A 24,669-nucleotide genomic window follows, 5' to 3' on the forward strand; every position below is an offset into this window, starting at 1 on the left:
GCCAGGGGCCAAGTGTGGGGCAGGGTCATGCCTGGGAAGGGGCAGGATGGGAGGGTGGGGCAGGGATGGAGACCAGAGGGTTGGCCTGGAGGAGGGACCAGCAGTGGGAGGCGCAGGCTGGGTGCTGCAAAGCCAGCCTGCACCCACAGCAGTTCCTGCAGGGCTGCCTGCCCGTGCCCACAGACTGAGCCCTGTGCCTGGTGGGGACGCCTTGGCATCACCGTGGAGCCCAGAGCGGGGTGGCCGTGGAGCCCGCAGCTGCACTGCCACCGTGCTGCTCCACCGGAGCTGGCCCTGGGGGGGCTGCGGACTGCGCTGCAGGGTGAGAGGTGAGGGAGAACCCCAAGGACGGCAGGGGACGGATGGGACAGACTTCGGGACAGGGGGGAAGGGCCAGGACTGGGGCAGTCCATGCCTGCTTCCAGCCCACTGCACTAGCTGGTCCGCATGGGTTTGCAGGGACAGGGATGATGTCCACATCCCTGTGGCAGGCGGGGCAGGCAGTGGGCAAAGCTGGCTGCAGATCCCTCAGGGTGATACAGGCACAAGAAAGGGGGAAATTTTTCCATTTCAGCACAAGGCTGCTGGGCAGAAGTGGGTACAGCCCTTTAACTCTGTGGCAAAGGCACCCAGCCCACACCGGCATGGGACATCACCCTCCACACCCCCCTACCCAGCCCTTTGTGTAGGTTCTACATCAATAGGCAGCCTTCCAGGTGCAATGTCCCCACGCCCTGCTTCCCCAGCTTCTTAGCCAGCTCCTGTCCCTCCTCAATGCACGCTGGTGCGCAGCTGCTTGCCCCGTGGGGAGCCCGCTCCACACACGCATACAGGGTTGGGCACACGCACCACGCACACCCCACACCCATGCATGTGAGCAGAGAGCCCTGCTGTTTACGTGTGCTTGCTGACAGCATCACTCCGCCACGTGCTTCCAGGGACACCACTGCCTCCGCCAGCACACCAGCCTGCCCGCACTTCCCCATGCCACTCGTGCAACCCTTGCCTGTGCAGGCAATGGTGGGGAGCAGGCAGATGCCTGCGTGGGGGCTCGTGCAGCAGGGAGCCTGGCCCAGCTCTCCCTCGATGGGTCAGGACAAGGCTCCCGCAGGAGGGGGCAGGGGATGCGTGGGAGCGTGCAGGCAGCAGGAAGGAAGCCTGTGCCGAACAATAGAGGGAAATGGAGGAACTGGAAAAAGACCCAGTGGCAGCAGAGTCAGCACAGATGGTTTAGTGCAGAGCAGCATGATTCATGGGAAAAAGGCCCTCAGCACTCCGCAGAGAGCCCGCAGCTCTGTCCCAGGGCTGTGCCACTAAATAATTTAAGAATGGGGGTCCCCGGTGGAGGAGGACCTGGCAGGTGGGCACCATGCCCCTCTGTCTCGAGCTGCGGGTGCTGGCAGCGGGGCACACAGGGGCTCATCCCAGCTGGGGGTGGGTGGGAGGCTGTCCCCCCTCTTTCTGCCCATGAGTCATACTGACCTCTCCCATGCCCTCGCCAGCAGTGAGAGAGAGAGATTATGGTCTGGCCCTTCCGGCCACAGAGCCCTCCCCAAGCTGCCCAGCACAGGAGCTCATCTCCTGGGAGGGGCCCAGCTGCTCTCCCCCCGTTATCCGCCTCGGGCAGCCCCCTCCATCGGGACACCCCCGCCAGCTGCGCCTGCTCTTGTTCTCCTCCCACCCAGTCCTGCGCACAGTGGAGCCTGGAATGCGCCAGCACCCAACATCTGCTCGCCCACCCACTCCCCCGTGAGCCCCCGGCCACTTGGTTCCTGTCTGGCCTCGGGTCACGGCCTCACCGACAAAGCAGGGCCAGGATCCGGCAGCTCCGGGGAGGGGCGGAGAGGCTTGGGGCTGAGGAACAACAGGATGCTGGCTTCTTGAGCTGGGAGGTGAGAGGCTCCGCGGAGAGTGGTGAGGCGGGAGGACCTTCAGGAGCATCCTGCGCTCCCACCCGTGGGATCCATACCCTTCATGGCAGCTGAACCCCCCTCTCCCTTCCTCCTGCCTCCTCACTCCCTTTCTCTCCTCCTTCCACAGATGATGGGCTGAGCATCTGTCGAGAGGCACCCCAGGGCCATGAGCTCCCCGTGCAGTCCTGACTCTGATATTGCAGACTGGCTGGCCACCATCCACTTGGAGAGGTACCAGGATGTCTTCAAGCAGCATGGGTACCATGTTGCCAGAGATGCTGCCTTGCTGGATGGTGACCACCTGCAGCAGATCGGCATCACCGCCACCGGGCACCGCAAAAGGATCCTGAACTTGGCACAGCAGACACGGATGCTCAGTCAGTCGTGGGGGGCACCCACAGCAGGAGACACCCATCTCCCAGCCACCGAGGTCCTGGATGCGCCCCAGCGGGGCAAGAATGTCATGAAAGCAGAGCCGGGAGGGTCTACTGACACCTTTGGGACACAGCAGCGTGTCACTGCACCTGCCCAGGCATTGCCTCTAGAGAAGGACCCTGCTCTTCCCCTTGTGAAGCCGGTTCCCAAGCCAAGGACCGTTTTCCATCGCTCAAAGCCAGAGCAGGGCTTGGCGCCTGTGCCACTGGCACGCACCACTGTGCCAGCACACAGCCTGGGCAGTGACGGGGCACCTGCAGCCTTTGTGGTACTGGAGGGATTTGTGCCAGGGGAGAGCTCCACGGATTTGGAGAGCCCGGAGCCCAGGCCAGCACCACTAGCTGGCTCAGGAGTGGACGTGGCCATGGGCATGGGAGCATCCCGGCTGCGAGTACGGGAGAGTGCTCGGGAGCAGACATGGTCCCCCCCAGCTCCAGATTATGGACAAACCCTGGAGGCATCGGAGAAATCCCCCCGCTCTGTTCCATCTGTCCCACCACGGCACAGCCACAGGGTCCCGGCAGCTGAGCCCAGCCCTGGGAGCATGCCAGAGGGTCACCCTGCGTCCAACCCGCAGCCGCCCCCCGCAGCCACCCCAGCCAGGAGAGATCCCTCACCGTGCCCCAGGGGAGCCTCGCAGCCAGGCTCAGGACAGGGCAGGTTGGAGATGGTGTCCAATGTCATCTATGAAGGACTCAACCCCCTGTCAGCACCTACTGAGGACTTGGGAGGGGAGGAAGGTCCCCAGGGTCAAGCTTTCACCCAGCCCCCGGCTCTATCCCTGCAGGAGCTGACCCAGCTGGACGACAAGCCTGAGTAAGCAAATGCTTTCCCTTGCCCCAGGGAGTGGAGGAGGGGTGCGGAGCAGTCAGTGCCGAGGATCCAGAGAGCCCCCCACCCCGGGACCCCATCCTCAGCCTGGCCCTGCCTGCCCCCGGGTGCTGACAAAGCTCCTTTCACCACCCTCCCCATCTCTCTGCATGGAACAGTCCCACAGGGCAGCTGGGATCCCTCTGAGCAGACAGGGTGGTCCTGGGCCCCTGGACGGCTCATTCTTGTTGGGGGGAGAAGCTGCTGCCCTTCCTCTGGCCCCCAGGCAGCAGGGCTGGGGCTCCCCAGCATGATGAGGGGGTGGCTAAGTGAGGGCTCTGGGGCTGGCTCATGCTGGGAGCAAGGCGTGAGATACTAGAGGGGGTGAGCTGGGATAGGAAATGCCCAGCAGTCCCAGGAGACACAGCCAGACAGATCCCAGGTTGGGGAGGAGAAGGGAACAAGGAGGGCACTGGAAGCAGGGAGGGGATGCTGCACATCCTAGGGGACAAAGCTGGGCTCAGCCTCAGTCAGGTGCAGCTTCCAGCCCATGTAAGCCAGATGGGAAAACCCTGCACGATCCCACCCCATCCCAGCCACAGCCACAGTAACCCCTCTCCTGTTTTCCAGCAGTCCCAGCTGGCCTGGTGGGAACCTGCCCGCCATCCCGCAGAGACCCACTGGCAAGCCAGGTGAGAACCCCGAGGGCACCAGTGCGCAGCAGGGACCTCCCGGTGTCCCCGAGGAAGGGGGGAGAGGGGGACACCTGCACACCCTACCTTTCCCTCAGGTTCTGCCCCATGCTCCTGCCTTGCTCAGGGGCCAGGTTGGCCCTGGGCCAAGGCAGGGCCCAGCCCTACACATATTTGGGCTGGCATCTCTGTTGTGCCAGATGCCCTGGATGTTGGGGCATGCTATGGTGGGCTCGGTGCGGGGGTCCCCCTCCAGGGTTGACAGTCCTGGCTGGTCACTGCCCTGCAGCAGGCACCGCTGACTGCCTTTCCTTCCCACATGTCTGCCCACAGAGGTTGGCGAGCAGCCTGTCAGCCCCTACAGCGAGACCATCTTTGGGCATGTAGCCCCATCCCGGGAGAAGAAGGTGAGAAGAGGCTGTGGGGATGATGACTGTCCCCTGTCATCACTCTGCACCCCACCAGCTGCTGCAAAGTAGGGAGCTGCAGCTGGTGAGACCGTGGTGCCTGGCAGTGCCTGGCTGAGCATCACTGCTGGGGTGGGGGGGGTCACAGGCTGAGCCCCCCGCGCAGTGGGACAGGCAGGTTGAGGAGGTCTGGGATGGGAGAGGGCAGAGGGGAGAGGAGATGTAACCAGTCTCTCCTCCCAGGGTGTTGCCATCTCCTCTGATCAGAGCTACGAGGCAGTGTCCGAGCTGGACCTGGAGCGAGAAGCATGCAGGTAGGCATCACCTCCTCTGGGCTTCAGGGGCTGGGCTGGGCTCAGAGTCTGTGGTTTGCATGCCAGGGGGACAGGGGACAACCCTGGGGACAGTCTGAGAGGTGGGGGGGGCTTTTCCCCCACCACAGAGCCAATCAGGAGCATCTAGGATCAGGTCAGCAGTCTCAAGAAGAGCCGATGAACTCAGAGATGAGAAGGAGCCATGCTGGCGGGTGGCCCTCAGGGGGACAGTGCTTGCCAACAGATGCTCTGGGTACACAGCTGGGGCAGTGCCAGTGGCACTGGGCACCTGCACACTGGGCAGAGCCTGGATTTGGGCACTGGGAGCAGGGAAACACCACGAGGGACAGGGATTGCTCAGAAATGGGATGGCTCCAAGCTCCAGATGAAGTGATGTGCGACCTCCAAAGGCTCCAGCGTCATCAGATCAGCATTTGCTGATCTGTCTCATTGTGGTGGACAGTGAGATTGCAAGGGGCACCTTTAAAATGCTTTTGAAATGTACTTTCCATAACTCCTGATAGCATCTCAGAAAGAGGAAGGAAAGCTGCTCTTCCCATTTTAGATGGGGAGGGTTCCTTTTCCTGTGTTGCTTAGAGAGGAGGAGGTGAGCTGCAGCTCTCTGTCCTTCAGCTCTACCCATGGCCTTGCTGGCCAGTGCATCCCCATGCCCCTGCCTTTCTAGTCCCAGTGTTGGTCCAGCGCATCTCCTGCTCTGGGTGCGAGTCACTGCAGTGTGGCCTGATCCAGTGTCACAGTCAGCCAGACATTGCAGCCAGATGAGAGCCAACATGGGCCATGGGTGGGGAACTGCAAAACCTGGGAACAGGAGTTTTGTAAACAGAAAAACTGAAATCTGCCATGGAGCGTCTGAGCCAGCAGTTCAGAGCGAGGCTGGGTGCTGGCCCATGGGTCACAATCTCCCTCCAGCAGCTTCCAGGAAGCTGGGATCCAGAGTATTCGAAGGGCATCGGCCAGGTACTTGCAGCCCTGGACCCACCAGGGACTTTGCAGCCTGGTCTTGCTGCGAAGAGACAGGATGCGACCACCGGCAGAGTGTCAGAGGCAGCAGTTCATTGTTTTTTTTTTCTCCCAGCCTGAGCGCTAAGGTGGTTGGGGTGTGGGGAGTTGAACAAGAGACAGAAAAGCCTTTGAAGACCTTTTGCATTGTGCTCATAGACCCCGTTGGCCAGCTGCTCCAATGCTTTCTTCCCCAGACCAGCCCCACTGGTCTGACTGTGATCCCCCTGGAGCACAGCTATGGGCTCCTGCTCAGCTGGTGAGCCGCTGCTGGCCAGCCCTGGCCCCTGCCCCTGCCCCTGCCTCTGTGGGACCTCCTGATCCTCTGCTTCAACACTGGTGTTTCTCCAGTTCAGCCAGTTTCTCATCCTGCTGACTGGCACCTGGTCACTGGGGACAACACGAGCACATCCTGCAGCCCACCAACCCACTCATTATAGGAAGTATTTCCCACTCCCAAACTTCAGAGAGGCCCTCCCACCCCTTTGGCACAATATCTTCCTCCTACCTGAGATACCTCCTCTCGCCCTGTTCTGGGGGAGTTTCGTCTGGACCACACTGCTCTCTGGCTTGGGGTCTGGGCAGTGAGTGTCAGTGTTAGAAACAGGCAGAGCTGCCTCGGCCAGCAATGAGGTATCCTCAGAAAAGAGGAAGAGGAATGCAAAATTCCCCTTAAAACTGGGAGCTGGGTCTCTGAGGGTCCAGCAGAGCCTGAAGCGTAGTGTGGGATTCGCCTACTCTGATGCTGAACACCTTCATCCAAGCTGGTGATGCTCAACCCCCTGAAATGCTGGTGCAGAGGACAGCATCTGCCTTACTTCAGACATCAGTCTCAGCAGGAGAGAGATGGTGGCACAGCAGTGCCTGTGTCACACCATGGAGCTCAGAGGACTGGCTCAGACAGTGACTGCTCAGGCATCATGGTGAGGATGGTGGATCCTGAACTGGTTTGCATCAAGACCCACGATGATATGATCCTCAGGCAGATATCTACCCGGACTGATTCTCCCCACATCTCAAGGCATCTTCCCTGCAGGAAAAGAAACACTGTGAATGATGTGTCCTTGACAGCTTCTTCCTTATCTCCCTACCTACCTCCAGGTGCCCACTTGCAGGTTGATTGTCTGGCCCATGACCCCTAGTTGAAGTAACTAGATCCGTCAGCAGCTCCTTGGTCCCCTCACCACCAGCAGATCCCTTTCTTCCATCACCCATCCTCCACCAGCTCTCCCATGTGGGAGGAGACAGGCTGAGACTGCCCCAACTTGGTTCACCTCAGGCATCACCCTCCAGGCTCAGCTCACCTGGAAATACCCTCTCCTTGCCCTGGGGACTCGTTTGGCCCTAAGGTTAGTTGTCTTCACTGCCTGACACCAGCTGAAAAGGGAGATGACTTGGCCTTTGCAGACTTGTTGCCAGAAGGCTTCCTCCCCCAAACCTGTCCTCAACGACAGAGCTGGGAGTTGGCCTGAGTCTTGGTGTGCTCCTGGGATGCTAAGAGACCCCACTCCAGCTGGGCTGTGGGCCTTGCTTGTCCCTGCCAGATGCCGCTTGTCCTCCAGCATTTGGTGGCTTCAGTTGCTGTAAATCATTGCTCAGGAAGGGGTTATCATGGATTTTTTCCCCCTTTTCTCCTGCCCTGATCTGTTCAATGGGTCTGTCTCCTACTCGGCTCTGGCACTCAAGGCTGATGTCCGCCTACGACGTACAGAGTCCTCCAGCCACCCCGCTACCTGGCCAGTCCCTCCTAAAGAAGCTGAACACCAGGCTGGGACTCCAGCCAGATGAATTGCCATGCCAAGCTCTGTTATGCTAATTAAATAGCAGTTTTCATTGTGCTCTGAGCCTCCAAGCTGCCCATGACTATTTCTTGTCTTTCTTGCAGACGCTGGAGCCAAACAGGCCATTTTCCTTCTCCATCCATCTCCTCAGCCCCATACACCATCACACTTCTCTGAAGCTGACCCCTAGCCTTGGTGGCTCCAGCCCAACATCCTTCCAGGCAGACTTCAGGTCTTGCTTCTGTCCCACATGGTTCAGGGACATCTGATGTCTGATGGCCCCATAAGGTGCCTGTCCAGGGTCAAAGCACAGGTTCATGCACTGCCTTGGCTCCTACAAAAAGGCAGTGCTCAAAACAAGGTGTTTGGAGAATTTATGATGAGGGGTGGTGTTTGGGATCATTCTCCTGATCCAAAAGCATTTCTAGCACATGGACTTGTGCTGAAGGTAGTTTCAGTACCCCCCGTGGGTTTCTCCTCCATAAATTTCTCCTTCTACAACATCCCATGGCAAGGAGTCCCACAGGTCAGCTTCTTCTTTCCCATGGGGTTCTGCACCTTGCTCCTACTGGCTTTATCTGATGCCACCCAGCTCCTGTGACTGAAGCTGTGGTGGCCAGGAGATGACTTTCTGCCCTCCTCATGCTGCTCACGACTTCAGAAACCTACCCCCATCACTTGCCCTTTCCCCGCTGGAGATGTTCAGCTTGCTCAGGTGCTCCTCAGGCAGAAGCTGGGACCATGCGCGGACCATCCTCGTTGCCTTTCTTGGAGCCTTTTGTTCATCCTGGCACTGGATGCCATGAGTGACCCAGTGGCACAAGTACTCTCCTGATGGTACTGGGATGTCCCGGCTGCTGTGACTCTCTTCCTGCCCATCACCACTGCACCTGGGCAGCTCCCCTGTGAGCTCCTGGGACCATCAGACATTTTCCAGCACATTTCCTTTTTGGGGAAAGAAAAATGTCTGGCTGAGAAGGCTGAGGGGAAGGGGCAGGTTTAGTAGTTTATTTTTATCATTTCCTTCTATTGTTATGGTTGGATACTCTCACCAGGCATGGCTGGGGGGTTTAGCATGGCTTCCCCAGAAAAGAAGATGGATGCAGGAGCTCCACCAGCCCATTTGTCCCTGCCAATCCTTTGGCAAAACATTTCGGCTGGACACAAGAGCAGGCAAGATGGTGTCGTGGCAGAAGGACCTTCCCGGTGCCATGAACGCTGGAGGAGAGAAGAGGGAGAGGGCAGGCTGAGAACCCCTGTGAGGAGGTAGCTGTGGTGGGTGTAGAGCAGAGAGCAGGATGTGGGACTGGGAGCTACCTGGCTTCAGTTTGCTGCCTGTGGTGTGAAGAGGGGAAGGAGGTGATGCCAGAGGTTTGGAGATGTGTGGTGGCCTGTGCAGTATTACCCAAGGTGAGAAAGCCCATTTTGCCAGCTACCCCCAGCCTTGCCATCATGTAGGACTGGCTGAGCCTTGGGCTGCTGGTGGCCACGGGGCTCATGAGTGCTAAGCCCTTGTCCCATCCTGCTCATGGAGATGCAAACACCCACATCACTGGGTGCCCTGATGAGTTCAGGATGGGGCCAGGAGCAGAGCGAGACATTGCCAAATGGGATGGCATTGACTGGGACCCTGCAGAGTAAGCAGCCATGCTGCCACAACCGGGCTCCCTCACAGCCTCATTTCTCACAGGACAAGCAGCGAGTGCAGCAGTGAGGGAAGGAGTGAGGACGAGGAGACCCGGACCCGGCTCATAGACCGCATTGTCCAGAACGACACGGAGGGGTACTCCACTGTGGAGGCACCACGAGCCGAGGGCGCCCCATTCAGCCTGCCAGCCCATCTCTACCCAGATGAGGTCCTGGATGACCTCACCATCTCCCCTTACGCCAGCTTCACGTCGCTCTCCGAGCCCCGACCCACCATGCTCAGCGGCTGGCTGGACAAGCTCTCCCCACAGGGGTATGTGCCCACACATGGGGCAGTCCCCATAGGTAAAGCCCCCTTGGGCAAGGCTGGTGAGGTTGGCACACTGGTCACCATGCTACTGGGGCAGCCAGACCTCCCCACAGGAGGAGGACCCTCTTGGGTGCCCCAGCTGTGCTGCAGGGGTCATTGTTGGGGAAAGGGGGGGTCTGTGAGCAGATGTGGGGTCCTTGGAGGGGTCGTCCCCTTCCCAACAGCCCCATTTTTCTGCCATCCGAACAGGAACTATGTCTTCCAGAGGCGCTATGTCCGTTTCGATGGGAAGAACCTGATGTACTTCAGCAGTGAGAAGGTACGAAGGGGCAAGATGTGAGCAGGGTAGGGAGGCTGCTCCGTGCCACTTAAGCAGGGTGCCTTGACACCACACAAGCTGCCACATCCCCTTTGACTCCTTTGCGCTTCTGTAAGGAGCCAGCACTGCTTTACCATTGCCAGGGTAGAGCAGCCATAGCCCTTGTGCCTGGGGGGTTCTGAACACAGCCTCATGCCGCAGGAAGGCCAGGGTAGCAAGGGTCCCTCTGCCAACTGGGAGCAGGCGAGGGGCATCCTGCTGGTTCACAAGGACTGGAGCAGACTGCAAATGGGGGATCTGGGTCCCAGCCACAGACCCATCCCTACCTTAATCCTCAGCTCCTGCCTGGCTGCTTGTGTACCCCGGGCTGTGCTACGAGGCAGCAGCCAGCCAAGCACCTGGGGAATGTGAAGGATGTGCTGCATGGAGGAGCTTTTCTCATGGGGGGCAATGGCACTGTGGGTTAGGTGCGTGGGATGAGTCAACAACCCTTTGCTGTCCCACATCCTCTCGTCCTTCTGTGGGGGCTCTGCATGGCCCCGCTAGGCCTGCTGCAGGGTGCTCGTAGCTGCCACGCCACCTGGGGTGACAGGCATTGCTGCCCCAGTCCCATGGCACAGCCAGATGGGCTGGCCCCACATCAGCGGCACCCATGCAGAAACAGGTACCGTGCATAGCCCCGGAGCAGCCACTGTTGCAGGAGCTTGCAGGCATTGCTGCCACATCCCCTTACCCCTATGGTTATGGCACCAGCATGCCCAGCAAGGCAGGTGCTGGGGTGGTCAGGTTATGGAAGTGCCCTGCAGGAAGGGCAAACGGGGATAACCCTGCCTGGGGCTTGTTTCAGGAGCCGTACCCCAAGGGGGTGATCCCGCTGTCCGTGATTGAGATGGCTCGCTCCACCAAGGACAACAAGTTCCAGGTCTTCACCAGCCACCGGATCTTTGTCTTCCGCGCCGAGAACGAGGGTAAGCAAAGACTCGGGCCAGGGCCCCAAGGAACCATCCCTGCCTCCCTCCTCCAGCCAGAGCATCCCAGGGGCAGATCTCACCCCATCCCCAAAACATCCATCCATGATGAGCGAGGTGACCTCTCCCCTGCCATGCCTGCTGGGTGCTCTGTTCCATGCCAGGGCTGTTGGGAAGGGCTCAGACCCACTCCCTCATACCTGGTCCCCAGCCCAGAGGAATGAGTGGTGCTCCACGCTGCAGAAGAAGGTGACGGACCAGCGCCTGGTGGGGTCCCGGCCCCGGCCCACCAACACCGCTCACTGCCAGAAGTCAGGCATCCTGGAGCTGAAGGGCCAGAAGTCCAAGGTGTTTGCAGCCCTGAGCCTGCCTGAGATGTGGCTGTACAAGAGCGAGCAGGTTTGTGGCCAGACCAGACACCCTGCTGGCACAGAGGGCTGTGCCAATGGTGGACAGGGGTGAGAGCGACGGAGGGATGGAAGGGATGGAGGGAGCTTAGCCAGGTTCAGTGCCAAAGGGAGAGCAGAGAGGAAAAGGACAGGAGGGAGAAAGGGAATGGTGCAGAAGCAAGCTGGAGATCCTGCACAGGGCAGCTGGGCTTGGAGATGCAGGGACTGCCAGGAGCTAAGCCCCCTCCAAATCTCCTCACTGTCACCAAATTATCTTCATCTCTGCCCAGCACTTAGGTCTTAGTTGCACCAAAGCGTCCCAATCCATCACAGGACAGGTGGATCAATGACGACGAAATCACCAGCAAACATACCTGCTGCAACACAGGCTTGCCCCACAGGAGGCAGCAAGTCTCTGCCAACGCATCGCACCCTGCCCGCTGCCCACAGAAATCCCCACCTCCTGCCTGCTGAATTTTCTCATCACCCCTGTTTTTTTCCCCAGTCACCTCATTTCCAGTTTGCCTGGCATGCACGAAGCAGCATCAAACCTCTGTGGGTTTTGCTCTACTTGATAATTGCTTTATGAGTGTGTCTGAGTCAATGTGGACTCAAATCCCCAAAACAAAGGGATTTCAATGGCCAGGTTTCGAGGTCTGTGGGCAGAACTTGCCTTTCATTTTAAGGCATAACATACTTGCTGAATGCTTTATGTCAGCCCACATGGGATGGCTGAGAGGTGTGGCAGGGTACCAGGTCTGACTGGTCCAAGCAGAGCAGTGATGAGAGTCGGGGTACCAGGCACCCTGGTGCCCTGGCTCCAGCCTCAGCATCACGGGCATGTCCAGGGTGGTGTGTCCACTGCAGCTGCGGTGCTGCAGAGCCAACACCAGTATCACTCTGAATTGCAGTTCTTTAAAATGGGCATTGGCATCTGCTTGATTGAGATGCGCGGCTCCACCATCCGCGAAGCCAAGAACCGCAGCTTCGAGCTCATCACCCCCTTCAAAATATTCAGGTATCCCAGGCACCCAGGTGGGACGAGGTGGGGGGAGCAGACAGGTGCTGGTCATGGGTGCTGGTTGCTCCAGGCTCCTGAGTTTTGGCTGTGCTGGTGCTCGTAGCTTCGTGGCGGAGTCTGAGCGGGAGAAGCGGGAGTGGATGGAGGCCCTGCAGGAGGCCATAGCCGAGATGCTCTATGACTACGAGGTGGCAGAGAAGATCTGGTCCAACAAAGCCAACAAATACTGTGCAGACTGCTGGGCTCAGAGTCCCGATTGGGCATCCATCAACCTGTGTGTGGTCATCTGCAAGCAGTGTGCAGGCCAGTAGATCTTCCTGGGGGGCACATGGGGGTCCAGGCGGGTGTGGGCTGGGCCTGCCTGGGCAGGCAGGGTGCTGGCTGGGGTATGGGTGCGACTTGGGTGCTGGTTCCCCTGGCAAGATCAAAGGGTGCTCACTCTCCTGCTCCCTGCAGGGCAGCACCGCAGCCTGGGCTCCAATGTTTCCAAGGTGCAAAGTCTGAAGCTTGACACCAGTGTCTGGTCCAACGAAATAGTACAGGTAGAGGCATTCAGGGCAGGGTGCTGGGGCTGGCACGGCATGCTCAGGGGCCAGGCTGCTTCCCCAGGCAGGGCGGCAGCCCCACAGTCTCCCCTGGCATGCAGGGATGCCAGGTATCGTGCTCTTCCCAGCTGGCCCTGGTGCTCGCCATGACCATGGGACTCTCCTGCAGCTCTTCATCATGCTGGGAAATGAGCGAGCCAACCGGTTTTGGGCTGCTCGCCTCCCTGCCGCCGAGGCCCTCTACCCAGATGCCAGTGCTGAGCAGAGACGGGACTTCATCTCCCGCAAGTACCGAGAGGGTCGGTACCGCCTGCCCCATCCCCACTACACCACTCAGGAGGATGTGCTCCAGGTAGGGGCCACCTCAGGGTGCAGGCAGGATTCTGGGGTGCTGGTAACCACCCCAGAGCTCTGTGTCTGAGATGCCAACACCTCCTGCTTGGCTGTGTGCACCTGCACCCCTGTGCCAGGCAGCTCGGGTGAGAGGTTGTGTCCCACTTTGCCTGCCTTCAAGTAGCCCTGGAAGCAGGCTGAGGGTATCCGTTAGCCAGGATGTGGTCCCTAAAGGTTTCTGTCTCATCCCAGGCACTGTGTGCTGCAGTGGCAGGACCAGCCCTGCTCAAGACCATCCTGCAGTTCTTCTCATCCTCAGAGGTTGGGCTGGTGGCTGATCCCCCTGCCTGCGAGGTGGCCCCTGGGGCTGACCTTTGGTGGGGACCGGAGAGCAAAAGGCCCAGGAACCATTCAGGTAACAAGGACCCTCAAGCCCTATCTGTCTGTGATGGGGGGGCTTCCTCCCTGCCACTGCCCCGTCCGCGCAGCACGTCCCAAGGCTGGAGACAGCCAGGGCATCAGGCACTGTGGCTCTCTGGGAGACCTGCCTGCCCCACTGCACTGGTCTTTTGGGATGGAGCAAGGCAGCAAGGGTTCCTCTGGAGCCCCTTCTCAGGGAATCCCATGCCTGGCATACTCCCTTGCCTACACCTGCAAGTGGAGTGGGGTCTCCCTGCCCTCCTGGTACCCATGCTTTGGTGGGTGCCTTGTCCCTTTGCGCTCTCAGTGCCGTTCCCCACAGGGAGCCCCCGGGCACAGGAACCAGGTCCAGAGGGTGTCTACAATGAGATCACACAGCCGGTGACACACAGTGGGTACCTGTACCGGGCCATGGCCCCCGCCAAGCTTCCGGGCACCAAGAAGAGCAAAGATGGTAAGCATGAGGACCGCAGGAGGGCAGCCAGTGGGGTGCCCACCCCTGTGCCACTGACCCCCTGGTCCTGCAGACTTCCAGCGCACGTGGTGCTCCCTGGAGAGAGCCCTGCTATTCTTTGAGACGGAGAAATGCACCGAGCCCCTGGGCCACATCGAGAGTGCGGACCTCATCTCCCTGGGCGTGAGCAGAGCCCAGGCGCTTGCAAGCCCCAGCCCCACTGAAAGGTAGCCCCAGCCGTGCCCCCGCTGCATGCCCAGAGAGTCTCTGGGCACACAAAGGGCAAGGATGGACATTGCTCCCTGCTTGGTGCAATGGTCTAGTCTGGCTCTGGGTGCAGGTTTGGGGTGGGGGTTGCCCTGATGGACTGGTTCGTCCTCTGCAGGTGTCGCTTCACCCTCGAGCTCTTCCTCACTGGGGAAAAAGTACAGCAGCTGGGAACCGACGGGCCCGAGACGCTGCAAGCCTGGGCCAGCGCCATCGGCAAGGTGAGCCAGCCCCAGCCCCCTGTGTCTCTGGTGGGTCCCTGGGCTCTGTCCCCACTTCCCTGTTATGATTCCTCCCAGCTACCCATGCTCTTCATCCTCTGTGGCAAGCACCCTCGTTCCCTTTGCAGGGGCTCCCATCCTCCCCAGCGACCTGCCCCCATCCTCGTGGGGGTCTGTGCTTGGGGGCCAAGCCCTGTCTTTACCTGGCTCGTCTCTTGCTCCATCCCACAGTGGTTCACACCTGTGAGCTGTCACTGCCTGCTGGGCTACGAGTTCCAGCGCGTGGGCCAGCTGCGCTACAAGTGCATGCTCAACCCCGAGCGGTGGCAGCAGGCCTTCTTCATCCTGCAGAAAGCCCACCTCTTCATCTGCCCTGCCGAGGAGGATGGGGCTGAGGACAGCATCAATCTCCGGCGGCTGCAGGAGCTCAGTGAGTGCCGTGCTGCAGCCTGGGACGGGCACCATGTGGTGGGTGGCTGAGCAAGGCTCTGACCTCTCTACTTCTCACCCCAATGCAGGTCTGGTTCCCCCCACGGAAACCCCAGAGAAGAAGGAACTGCTGATCCTGGTGGAGATGGGAAGGTGAGTCCTGGCCATGGGAAGGACGAGGAAGGAGCCAAACAACCTCAGCAGGCTTCCTGGGGCAAAGACACTCATGCATGCATCAATGCTGATCCCAGATCCTTGATGGGGATGCTACTGGGACAGCAGGGCTGTGGCCAAGGGGCTTACAGAGGTCACCCCAGCCTGGGGTCTCTCGCTGGGGTAGGACGTCCCTTGGCTCAGCCTGACTGTGCCTTGCTCCCTGTCCCAGAGCCAGGCTGTGCATACGGGGAGGAGGGGGTAACCCACCCCCAACGGCAACTTTCATTCCCTCTTCTCTGCCCTTGTTGTTCTCAGGACATTTTACCTGCAGGGCTTGTCGCGGGCAGACTCAGCAGCGTGGTATGCTGACATTCAGGCATCAGCAGGGGGCCGGGGTAACGCACTGCCGGACCAGCAGCTGAGCCGGGGGGACATCCCCATCATCGTGGACAGCTGCATCGCCTTCATCACACAGTATGGTGAGCCCAGCGCGGCGGCAGCACAGCTGGAGCATCCTCCAGCACACATGGGGCAGCCAAGGGATCCGGGCAAGAGGCACCACTCTTGGGGCACCAGCCCTGTTGGGGACTCTCTAGGCAGGATTGGGCCCCCATGACCCTATGTCCCTGCCTCAGGGCTGCGGCACGAGGGGATTTACCGCAAGAACGGAGCCAAGTCCCGGATCAAGGTACTGATGGAGGAGTTTCGGCGGGATGCCCGCAACGTCAAGCTGCGCATCAGCGACAACTTCATCGAGGATGTCACCGATGTGCTGAAGAGGTTCTTCCGCGAGCTTGAGGACCCTGTCTTCACCCTGGAGCTGCACCCACAGTGGAAGGAGGCTGCAGGTACCTCCTTCACTTAACCCCTGCTCCCACACTGGGCTGCCTGTCAGGGACCCCTGAGGCTGGTGTCCCTCAGGACCGGGGTCCTGGTGCCAGCTCTGGTGTCATGTCTGCTCCATGTCCACCAGACTCAGCAATGGTCCACAACTCATTTTCCTCCCTCCAGAAATCTCCTCAAAGCCCCAGCGCCTGGAGCGGTACAAGGATCTCATTCATCGCCTGCCTCGCCTCAACCGCAAGACCCTGGCTGCGCTGATTGGGCATCTCTACCGGTCAGTGGGCCACCTCCCTGCCGGGTCCCCTGGCCCAGCTGGGGTCCCCAAGGCCAGCTAGCAGCGTGGCATCTCCCCACTGCCCAGGGAATGCTGGCTCCCATCCCTGCAAGCCAGGAAGAGCCCAGAGCCCATGCCCTGCCCCATCAGCCCCCCAGCTGGTGCTGGGATGTGCTGGACCATGCTGCTCTGGGACAACTCAAACGTTCCCAAAGCCATACTGCAGCAAGGTGTAGTGACAGGAGGTTTGGGAGTAAGGGACAGCCACCTGTAGGACGTAAACTTCACCCAATGCCCAAAAAAAGAGGGAAAAAACCAAATTCCCATCCCCGACTCAGAGTATGAGGTGAGGCTGTTGTCTGGTTTGATGGCAGCTGGAAGTCCTGGAAACAGGAACTGCCCGGCTTGAAGTTCCCACTGCTGGGGAGCTGGGGAGCAGGGGAAAAACGAGCTGTTTTTCAGGAGCGTTTGTATGAGGCAGAGGAGGGTGGCTGGCACTGAAACCCCGTCCAGAGTGCAACCAGCCCCTCACCTCTGTCCTCCTTGTCCCAGGGTGCAGAAATGTGCAGACCTCAACCAGATGAGCACCAAGAACCTGTCGCTGCTCTTCGCACCCAGCCTCTTCCAGACCGATGGCAAAGGGGAGCACGAGGTGAAGGTGATGGAAGACCTCATTGACAACTATGTCAGCATCTTCAATGTAAGCTCCCTGCAGGGGCTTTGCCAGCCCCCTCCATGCTGGCTCTGTCCATCTCCCCTTGTATCTCTCCACACTGCCCACCTCTGCCTCCCCCTGCATCCCTCCCTGCATCCTGGCCATGTCTACTCAGGCTGTATCCCACTCCGCACTGACTCCATGTGTCTCTCCTCTCACCCCATGCACCCTTCCTCTGGCAGATTGACGAGGACCAGGTATCCCAGATGGATCTGGAGAACAGTCTGATCACCACCTGGAAGGACACCCAGGTACTAGAGATAATGCTTGCCAGCCCCCATCATGTCAGGAACCCCCGGGCTGGTGGGACTGCCTGGAGGATGGGGGCACTGCCAGCTGCGCACCCTGCGTGCCTGCTGTCCCACACCAGATATTTGGGGAAGGACCTTCCCCCACTTGTCTCCCCTTTGCCCATCACCTTGAGGCTCCTGCCCAGGGGAGAAGCAGCCCCAGCTCCCTGGGACACCATCACCAGCCCCTGGGGAGAAGGGATGTGCACAGCACCCATGCCGGCACAGCACCAATGCCACCCGCTCTTCCCCCAGCTCTCACAGGCAGGGGACCTCATCATTGAAGTTTACCTGGAGCAGAAGCTGCCTGACTGCTGCGTCACCCTGAAGGTGAGTCCCAAAGGAGGGCCGTGCCAGAGGAAGGGAAGAGGGATGCAGGCTCCTGGCGCAGCCTGTCCCTGGGACCCATCCTGCCACCACGCACCGCAGCTCCCCGTGTGTCCGGCCCCAGGTGTCCCCCACAATGACGGCAGAGGAGCTCACCAACCAAGTGCTAGAGATGCGCAATGTGGCGGCCAGCCTGGACATCTGGCTGACCTTCGAGGCCCTGGAGAACGGGGAGCTGGGTGAGCACGGTGGGGATGGTACGGGGGGATGCTCTCGGCATGGCTGGGCTGGTGAGAAGGAGGTGTGGGGTACGGGGGGTGACTTGCTGCCGGTGGCAGGGGGCACTGGCACAGGGAAGGGGACATAGCAGTGAGAGTGTCCCTGCCTCCCCAGAGCGGCCCCTGCACCCCAAGGAGAAGGTGCTGGAGCAAGCTTTGCAGTGGTGCAAGCTCCCGGAGCCCAGCGCTGCGTACCTGCTGGTGAGGAAGGTCCCCATCGGCGAGGGCAGCTGTCTCTTCACAGGTAGGGCAATCACAAAGGGTCCCAGCCCCTAGGGGTGTCCCCAGAGGGGGACAGCTCTGCCTGAGCTTCCCCTTGCCCCAGCCACCGCCCTGCAGCCATCAGGGGCACAACCCTGACACCCACAGTGTGACCGCCCTGCAATACCCCAGCCATCCTCACATGCTCCCAGACCCCATGACCCCCATCTCCCCACACTGGGCAGGCGTCAAGCGTGAGACCCCCAAGTGCGGGCTGCTGAAATGCCGTGAGGAGCCCCCCAAGCTGCTGGGAAACAAGTTTCAGGAGCGCTACTTCGTCATCCAGGACCGGAGGCTGCTACTGCTCAAGGAGAAGAGGGTACCGAGGGGATGCTGTGGGGATGGACCTGCGCCCCGAGGGTGGGAGGAGAAGTGGGGAGTGGGAGCCCAGGGACAGCAGTGGCACGGTGGTGGCTGCCCTCCTGGCAGGGAGGCTGGCACCAAGCTGGGCTGACCCAATGGATCTCCTTCCCCAGAGTGCCAAACCAGAGCGTGAGTGGCCCCTGGATGCAGCCAAGGTTTACATGGGCATTAGGAAGAAGCTGAAGCCACCAGCCCAGTAAGTGGGACCTTCCTTGGCCATGGCACTGGGACATGTGCATCCCTCAGTCCCTGCCCCCAGCACGTGGCACACGAGCTCAGCTGCTGGGAGCATGCCAAGCCCCACCAGGACCCAAAGCGATGACAAGCCTGGGCCCGTGGGGCAAGTTCAGCCCCCCGCCCTGCTGCCCACAGACCCCAGACTGTGTCTGAGCTTGGCGGGGCTGCCCCACAGCCTGTCTCTTCCTTTCCTCAGGTGGGGTTTCACACTGACCCTGGACAAGCAGCAGCTGTGAGTATCTGCCCCTGCCATCCTGGGATTTGGGGGATGTTGAGATCTGTCCCCAGTTTTAGTGGGAGTGGGTTTTAGTGCCAGAGGCAGTGCTACAGGGTCCTGGGGGTCAGGGCAGAGCTGGTGTTTGGCTGGGGCACTCAAGGGACAGCATGGTGGGGCCACATGCTCCCTGATACCAGGTAGGGGCCAGGCTCCAGGGGCAATCCATCTGTGTACTACACACCCTTCCTACCTCCCCATCCACACCAGCACCCCTGGGAGATGCATCTTCCAAGCACCCAGCACCAGGCTCCAGAGGGGCCTGCCCACCCTGCCCAGGTGTGCATGTCACATGCATGGCTGCGCTGCCTGCTAGCCTTCACCCAACGCTGCTCTGTGTCCCCATGCACCCAACACCAGGTGCTCCTGCACCCCGTGCCCCACCCTAAGCTGGGGTCCCTGACCCCGCCTCCCTGGCACTGCTGGATGCACAGGCATACCCATGCATCCTGCTGATCCTGTCCCCATTTCCCTGACACTGCCGGTGCTGGGGCAGCAGCTCAGCATGGACGTGGAGCTGAGATGTTCTTCTAAGGGCAGCAAGGACAGCTGAGCTGAAGTGCCTCATGGGTGCCCAATTCTTGCCTTGCCCTGAAGCAGCGCTTTGGGCAGGCAGAGAGTTTCAGAGGTGCAGCCCCACCAGGAGTAGTTGTGCCTGACAGCCCTGGGCTCACAGGCAAGGAGACAAGGGAACATGGGCCCCACTGGCCCTGCTCCCTGGCAGCTTCTCAGCTGGCTCTTCTACAGGTACCTGGTGTGCTCAGGGCAGGCTGAGCTGTGGGACTGGACCACCAGCATCCTCAAGGCTCAGGTGGGTGCAGGCTGGCCGTGCCACCCAGCTGGGCTGGGCTGGGATGGGGGGGACTGGCAGGGCAGTCTGACATGACCCCCCTCCCTGCCCTGTCCTTGTGCACAGCACGATGATCTGCGCCCTGTGATCATGCGCCGGCGCTCCTCCTCTGACCTCGCCAAGCAGAAGTTCGGCACCATGCCACTGGTGCCCCTGCATGGGGACAGCACTGACGCCACCATGCTCTCCGCCAACCAGACCCTGGTAAAGCCCCCACAGCTACCTCTGCCCACGGGTGCTCCTGCACCCACCCAGGTCCATGCACCCGTCCCGAGACCATGCACCCACTCCAGGGCCCCGGAGGCGGGTGCACACTGCCTGGCACCAGTGGATGCTTTGGGTGTCTGTCCCTGTGCTTGGCGATGTGTGTGTGCTGTGTGCTGTGCTTGTGTCCATGGCAGTTCTCCGTGCGTGCAGGGCCCCGTGAGGGCACGTGGGGTCCTGCACCCCACTGCCTGTCCTCTGCCTGCCGAGGCATCCATGACCCTGCTCCGTGCTATCACGTGCTTACCTCTGCTCATCTCCTCTGTTTCTAGCGCCGCCTGCACACGCGAAGGACTTTGTCTATGTTCTTTGTAAGTACCCGCAAACGTGGAGTGCATCCGTTGCTGGCTTTGCACCGTGCCTTCTGGCTACGGCAGCAAGGGCTTGCCTGCAGCATCCCACCTGCACTTGGAGACATGCCCGGGCCATCCTGCCCACAGGATGTGTGGCAGAGGAGGGGGTGCCCGTTGCTCTGTGTCCCATACCCACGGATGGGGGTCCCTGCATGGTCCCGGTGTGTATAAGCAAGAGCACAACAGTCCAGCCCAGCTCCCAGAGCCTCTCCCATTGGGTGCACATTGCCCATAGGGGCTCAACATAAATGCAAGGAAATAGGTTTGGGTCCTCCTCACCATCAGGTTATTTCTGTGGGGGTCATCTTGCTGGACCTCACCTCGCCTGGCTTTGTGCACTGTGTGGGCATCCATCTGCCCTCCCCGCCCCAGATCACCTCTGCCAGGGGATGCTGGGCCAGTGCCACAGCCTGGTGGCATGCACCATGCCTCGGCAGGGACAAAAACGCTCACCCTCCATCAGCAATGGGGGAAGAAGGGGCAACAGTGCCTGAGCCAAGAGACCTGATGGTGGGTGGGTCCCCTGTGGGTACCAGCCCCACAGCAAGGGGACAAGGGTCCCTGGGCAGTACCTGAGTGCAGGGAGGGCGGTGAGGGGGATGGAGGGGTACAGCTGAGCAGTGCAGACAGTGCCCCTCATCCTGACCCCCCGCCCTCCCCCAGCCCATGAAGATGCACCAGGATTCCCTGGAGGAACAGCAGGAGAAAGAGGCAGACGCCGATCCTGTCTATGAGGAGGTGGGCAACTTCCCTGAGCTGGCCGCGCTGGAGCTGGGGAAGGGGCTCCTGGCAGATCTGTCGGCCGTACCCGCCGTGGACAGGTCCAAGAAGCCAGCCCCATTCCCTGAGCAGCCCCCGGCTACGGCGCTGCGCTCCTCACTGCCCGCCAGTCCAGCCCAGAGGGTGGCGGGTCCCTCCGTCACCAAAGCCCTGTCCCTCGAAAGGGGCTTGAACCTGGAGAGCAACAAAGCTCCAGCCCAGGGGCTCAGACCCACCAAAACAGCTTCTCTGGAGAGGAATGTGGAGCCTTCCCTGGCACTGGCTAGGGACTGGGAGCAGGAAGCCACACCGGGGAGCAGTCCCAGCGCGGAGACCTCCCTGGAAATCCCCAGGAAGAGGAGCATGCAGCCTGCCTCACCCGTCAACAACAAACTCATCCAGGAGCTCAGCAGCGTCATCCTCAGGAAGAACGAGGGACAGCCACCGGGGCCGGGACAGCCGGTGACGTGACCCACCATGCCGAAGGGGTGGCCACCGACCTGGGGGTCAAGTCGCACCCAGCAGCAGCGACAATGGATACCCCATGCTCCCACACCGTGGAGCCCGCATCCTCCTCCTCCTCCTGACCCTGGAGCTGGGCTGGGAGCAGGGACTGGTGGGGACCAGGGGACTAGTGGGGAAAGGGATGCTGAGGGGTGGTACCCCCGCTTGGGAGGGCTGGGGATGTTGCCACACGTGCTCTCACTCATGGGTGGCATGTCTGCCGTCAGGCCCAGTGCCAAGTGAAGCAAGTAAAAGGGAAAATAAAAGCCTGCCTGCATGTTTTGGCAGCACGGCATGGTGTCAGGCAGGGGAGCATGCGGTGCCTGCCAGCACAGGGGAACACAGCACGATGGCCTCTCCCCAGCACTAGGCCTGTGAAGCAGGGTCAGGACACCCAAGCCATCGCCCACTTCCCTTCTTTTATCTACCATGGCATCTTTTGGAAGGGCCAATAGGAGCAGGGCTGGCCATGTGTGCCCGGCGCATAGTCTTGGCGATGGAGGACAGCTCCTGCTCACTTGGGGTATTTATACCTGTTCCTTCCACCATCAGGGAGAAATAAAGGTTTATTTGTACTCTGGAGGGTTTGGTTACTGCAGGAGGAGCAGTGAGGGATGCCACCATCCGGCATGCGGAGAGTCGGGAGCGCCAGGGCCAGGAAGCCAGTCGGGGGACCCATGGGGGTCAGGGGCAGCGTGAGAGGAAGTGCAAAACTGGGGTAAAGTCCCAGCAAACATCAGATCCAGGGCAGGATTTTCCGCTGCCAGCCTGGGACAGCACGGCCCTTCATGCTGGGCACCAAGCTGCAGGATTCCCCCTCCCAGGGCAGGGGGACACAGCCTGGCACCCCTCAGCCCTGCCTACACCTGGCTCTGCTCGCTGGACCTCAGAGGCGGGGCTGCCTTCTCCAAGGCCCTCCCCGATGAGGTCTTGAGCCCCCCTGGGCAACAGCTGCCTGCATCCCGGACCCAGCCTCGAAAATCCTGGGAGACATAGAAGTAGACAAAGGGATCGAAGCAGTTGTTGAAGACACTGAACACGAGGGCCAGGGTGTACCAGATGTAGGTGATGTTGTTACACCCCGTGGCCTCCAGAATGTAGTGGATGAAGAGCAGCACGTTGCTGGGGGTGAAGCAGAGGATGAAGACCAGGAGGACCAGGGCCAGGACATGCACCACTTGCCCATAGCGTCTGCCCGTGGCCAGCAGCCGCACAAGGATGCAGCTGTAGGAGATTGTCATGAGCACGAAGGGCAAGCCAAAGCCCAGCCCCACCAGGGAGAGAAAATAGTAGACGAGGAACATTTGCTTATCCTTTCCTAGGACGTCGTGGCACGTTGTGATGTTCAGGCTTGAGATATGACTTGTCTGGGGGTACAAAAGCAGAGGGATCATGCCCAGCCCCACCACCAGCCAGATGCCCACACAGATGCCCACCTTGCCCCACATCCAACTGGAGCCCTTCCACAGGAATGGGTGCACCACAGAGATGTAGCGTTCGAGGCCGATGCAGGTGAGGAAGAGGATGGAGCTGTACATGTTCCCATAGAAGAAGGCCACCATGGTACGGCACAGGTAGTCCCCAAAGAGCCAGTGATTGCCCAAGAGGTGGTAGGAGATCTTGAAAGGCAGCAGGAGGACAAAGAGCAGGTCGGCACTGGCCAGATTGAGCAGGAAGAGGGTGCTGGAACATCTCCTGAAGTTTGTCACCAGGACCCAGCAGGCCAGAGCATTGGCTGGCAGCCCCACGAGCAGCACCACAGAGTAGAGGGCAGGGAGGAGGCGGGTGGTAAGGGTGCTGTTGAGAAAAGCTTCCACGGAGGCCCTGGGGCATGTGGCTTCTTCTTGGGGAGTGAGGGGGATCAAGACTCGCCCTTTGCCACGCACTGCGGAGGACACAAGGCATCAGGCTCGGCCGAGAGCCCCCTTCCACTGCCCCTTCCCACTCAGAACCATGCAGGAGCTGTCACCCCTCCCTGCCTAGCCACCAGCAAATCCAGGATCTGACATCTCCCTGCCCCGTGGCAGGGGCAGCTTGGGACATGGGAGCCCTTAGCATCCTGCTGCCCTCGTCGCACGGAGCCATGCCACATCCTGCACCATCCATGCTGCTCACCCTGCCCTGCCACCACGGTGGTGCCAGCCCAGCTGGGCACCTTGCCCGCAGCCCAGACAGGCTCTGCACCTATGTGCCCCTGTGGGGACACATAGCTCTGCTGACATCCCTTTTCCTACCGAGCCCAGCACAACGGGTCCCCTGCAACCCAACAGGATTGAAAGGGCAGATGGGAAATGCACACCAGGATGGGGTCAGGATGTGGCCACTCATGCCAGGATGGGAGATGTTCTCCCACTGGGGCTCCTGCCTCCTCTTCTTCCTGGCCAGGTCCCCTGGCTCAGCCCCCCGCCGTGGCCAGGGGTGTGCACACCTCACCACCTTCCTGCACGCTCAGAACAAAAGCGAAGAACAGGAAGAACACCAGACAAACAACTGCTGATCAAATCCTTTTTCTAGCTTGCTCAAAAAACGCAGCTGGGTTCTGTTCCCCTGCACATCACTGCCAGCTCCAAAAGCTCTGTCCCGGTGGTTCCCAGGACACCCAGTTACATCCAACAGGTTTCCCACAACCTCTGCCACCTCTCCGCATCCAGGGGACAGGTGAAATTCAGGTTATGAGAGCAGTAATCTGATTTTTGCTAACGGATGGGGAAGGGGTGTCAGGGTTTCAGATCTTTACTTACGTTTTCAACATGGACACCCAGGGAAGGCAGCAGAGCAGTGTCCTGAGCTTTCACCGTGACATCCAGCTATCCTCTCCAAGTGTCATGGGCCACAATGTTGGCCTGTCCCAGTGAAGCCTACCTGCCCCACCCCATCACCCCCCGACCCAACAAAGCACTTACTTGGAGAGAATTGGGTCGCCGAGCCGAGCCAGGCGCAGCTGAGCAGGAGGGCGGCGCAGACAGCAGCAGAGCCGGGTGAAGGCACTGGCTGGGACATCTCTGCAGGGTGGCCTCTGTGCAAGCTGAGTCTGCACAAATGCCACAGACAGGGCTGGCCACAGCGTGCGTCACTGCAGCAGGACAGGCGCCAGCCCCCTCCCCACTGACACCCTTCCTCTTTATCCTCCAAGTCGTGCCCGGGGGCTGTCTATGTCCTGTGCACGTCCTTGTGGTCTGAGTGACCAGATGGGAGGTGGAGGGCACGAGATGACTGCCTGTTGCCG

The 24,669-nt window shown here is 60.4% G+C and overlaps 2 protein-coding genes across 6 annotated transcripts; one reads left to right on the forward strand and one right to left on the reverse strand.

The window, feature by feature from the left end:
• Nucleotides 1-175: 175 nt before the first annotated feature.
• ARAP3 (ArfGAP with RhoGAP domain, ankyrin repeat and PH domain 3) lies at nt 176-22,023 on the forward strand. 5 transcript variants are annotated; one of them, XM_082324143.1, is made up of 34 exons: nt 176-329; nt 2,041-3,164; nt 3,789-3,850; nt 4,184-4,257; nt 4,501-4,571; nt 9,063-9,332; nt 9,579-9,648; nt 10,496-10,616; nt 10,828-11,015; nt 11,917-12,023; nt 12,130-12,329; nt 12,483-12,568; nt 12,741-12,923; nt 13,157-13,319; nt 13,647-13,778; nt 13,852-14,005; nt 14,164-14,266; nt 14,498-14,696; nt 14,785-14,848; nt 15,167-15,330; nt 15,487-15,699; nt 15,863-15,968; nt 16,521-16,668; nt 16,866-16,934; nt 17,229-17,303; nt 17,425-17,539; nt 17,694-17,822; nt 18,025-18,158; nt 18,316-18,398; nt 18,636-18,671; nt 19,461-19,524; nt 19,630-19,767; nt 20,100-20,138; nt 20,844-22,023. In XM_082324143.1, exons 2-34 carry the CDS (start codon nt 2,080-2,082, stop codon nt 21,408-21,410), a joined length of 5,412 nt encoding a protein of 1,803 aa, XP_082180269.1. In that variant the 5' UTR covers nt 176-329; nt 2,041-2,079; the 3' UTR covers nt 21,411-22,023. The 5 variants fall into 5 exon arrangements, with proteins under 5 accessions (XP_082180269.1, XP_082180268.1, XP_082180271.1 ...); XM_082324142.1 differs by lacking the exon at nt 176-329 and adding an exon at nt 1,775-1,892; XM_082324145.1 differs by lacking the exon at nt 176-329 and adding an exon at nt 1,775-1,892 and having other exon boundaries at nt 3,792-3,850.
• Nucleotides 22,024-22,303: 280 nt separating this feature from the next.
• On the reverse strand, nt 22,304-24,443 carry LOC309596188 (proteinase-activated receptor 2-like; the record flags this gene model as incomplete). Its single annotated transcript, XM_082324031.1, has 2 exons — nt 22,304-23,328; nt 24,347-24,443. The coding sequence occupies 2 exons, from the start codon at nt 24,441-24,443 to the stop codon at nt 22,304-22,306; spliced, it is 1,122 nt and encodes a 373-aa protein (XP_082180157.1).
• Nucleotides 24,444-24,669: the final 226 nt, after the last annotated feature.

The sequence above is a fragment of the Platalea leucorodia genome (assembly GCF_965183815.1).
Source record: "Platalea leucorodia genome assembly, chromosome: 11".
In the NCBI taxonomy this organism is placed as follows: domain Eukaryota; kingdom Metazoa; phylum Chordata; class Aves; order Pelecaniformes; family Threskiornithidae; genus Platalea; species Platalea leucorodia.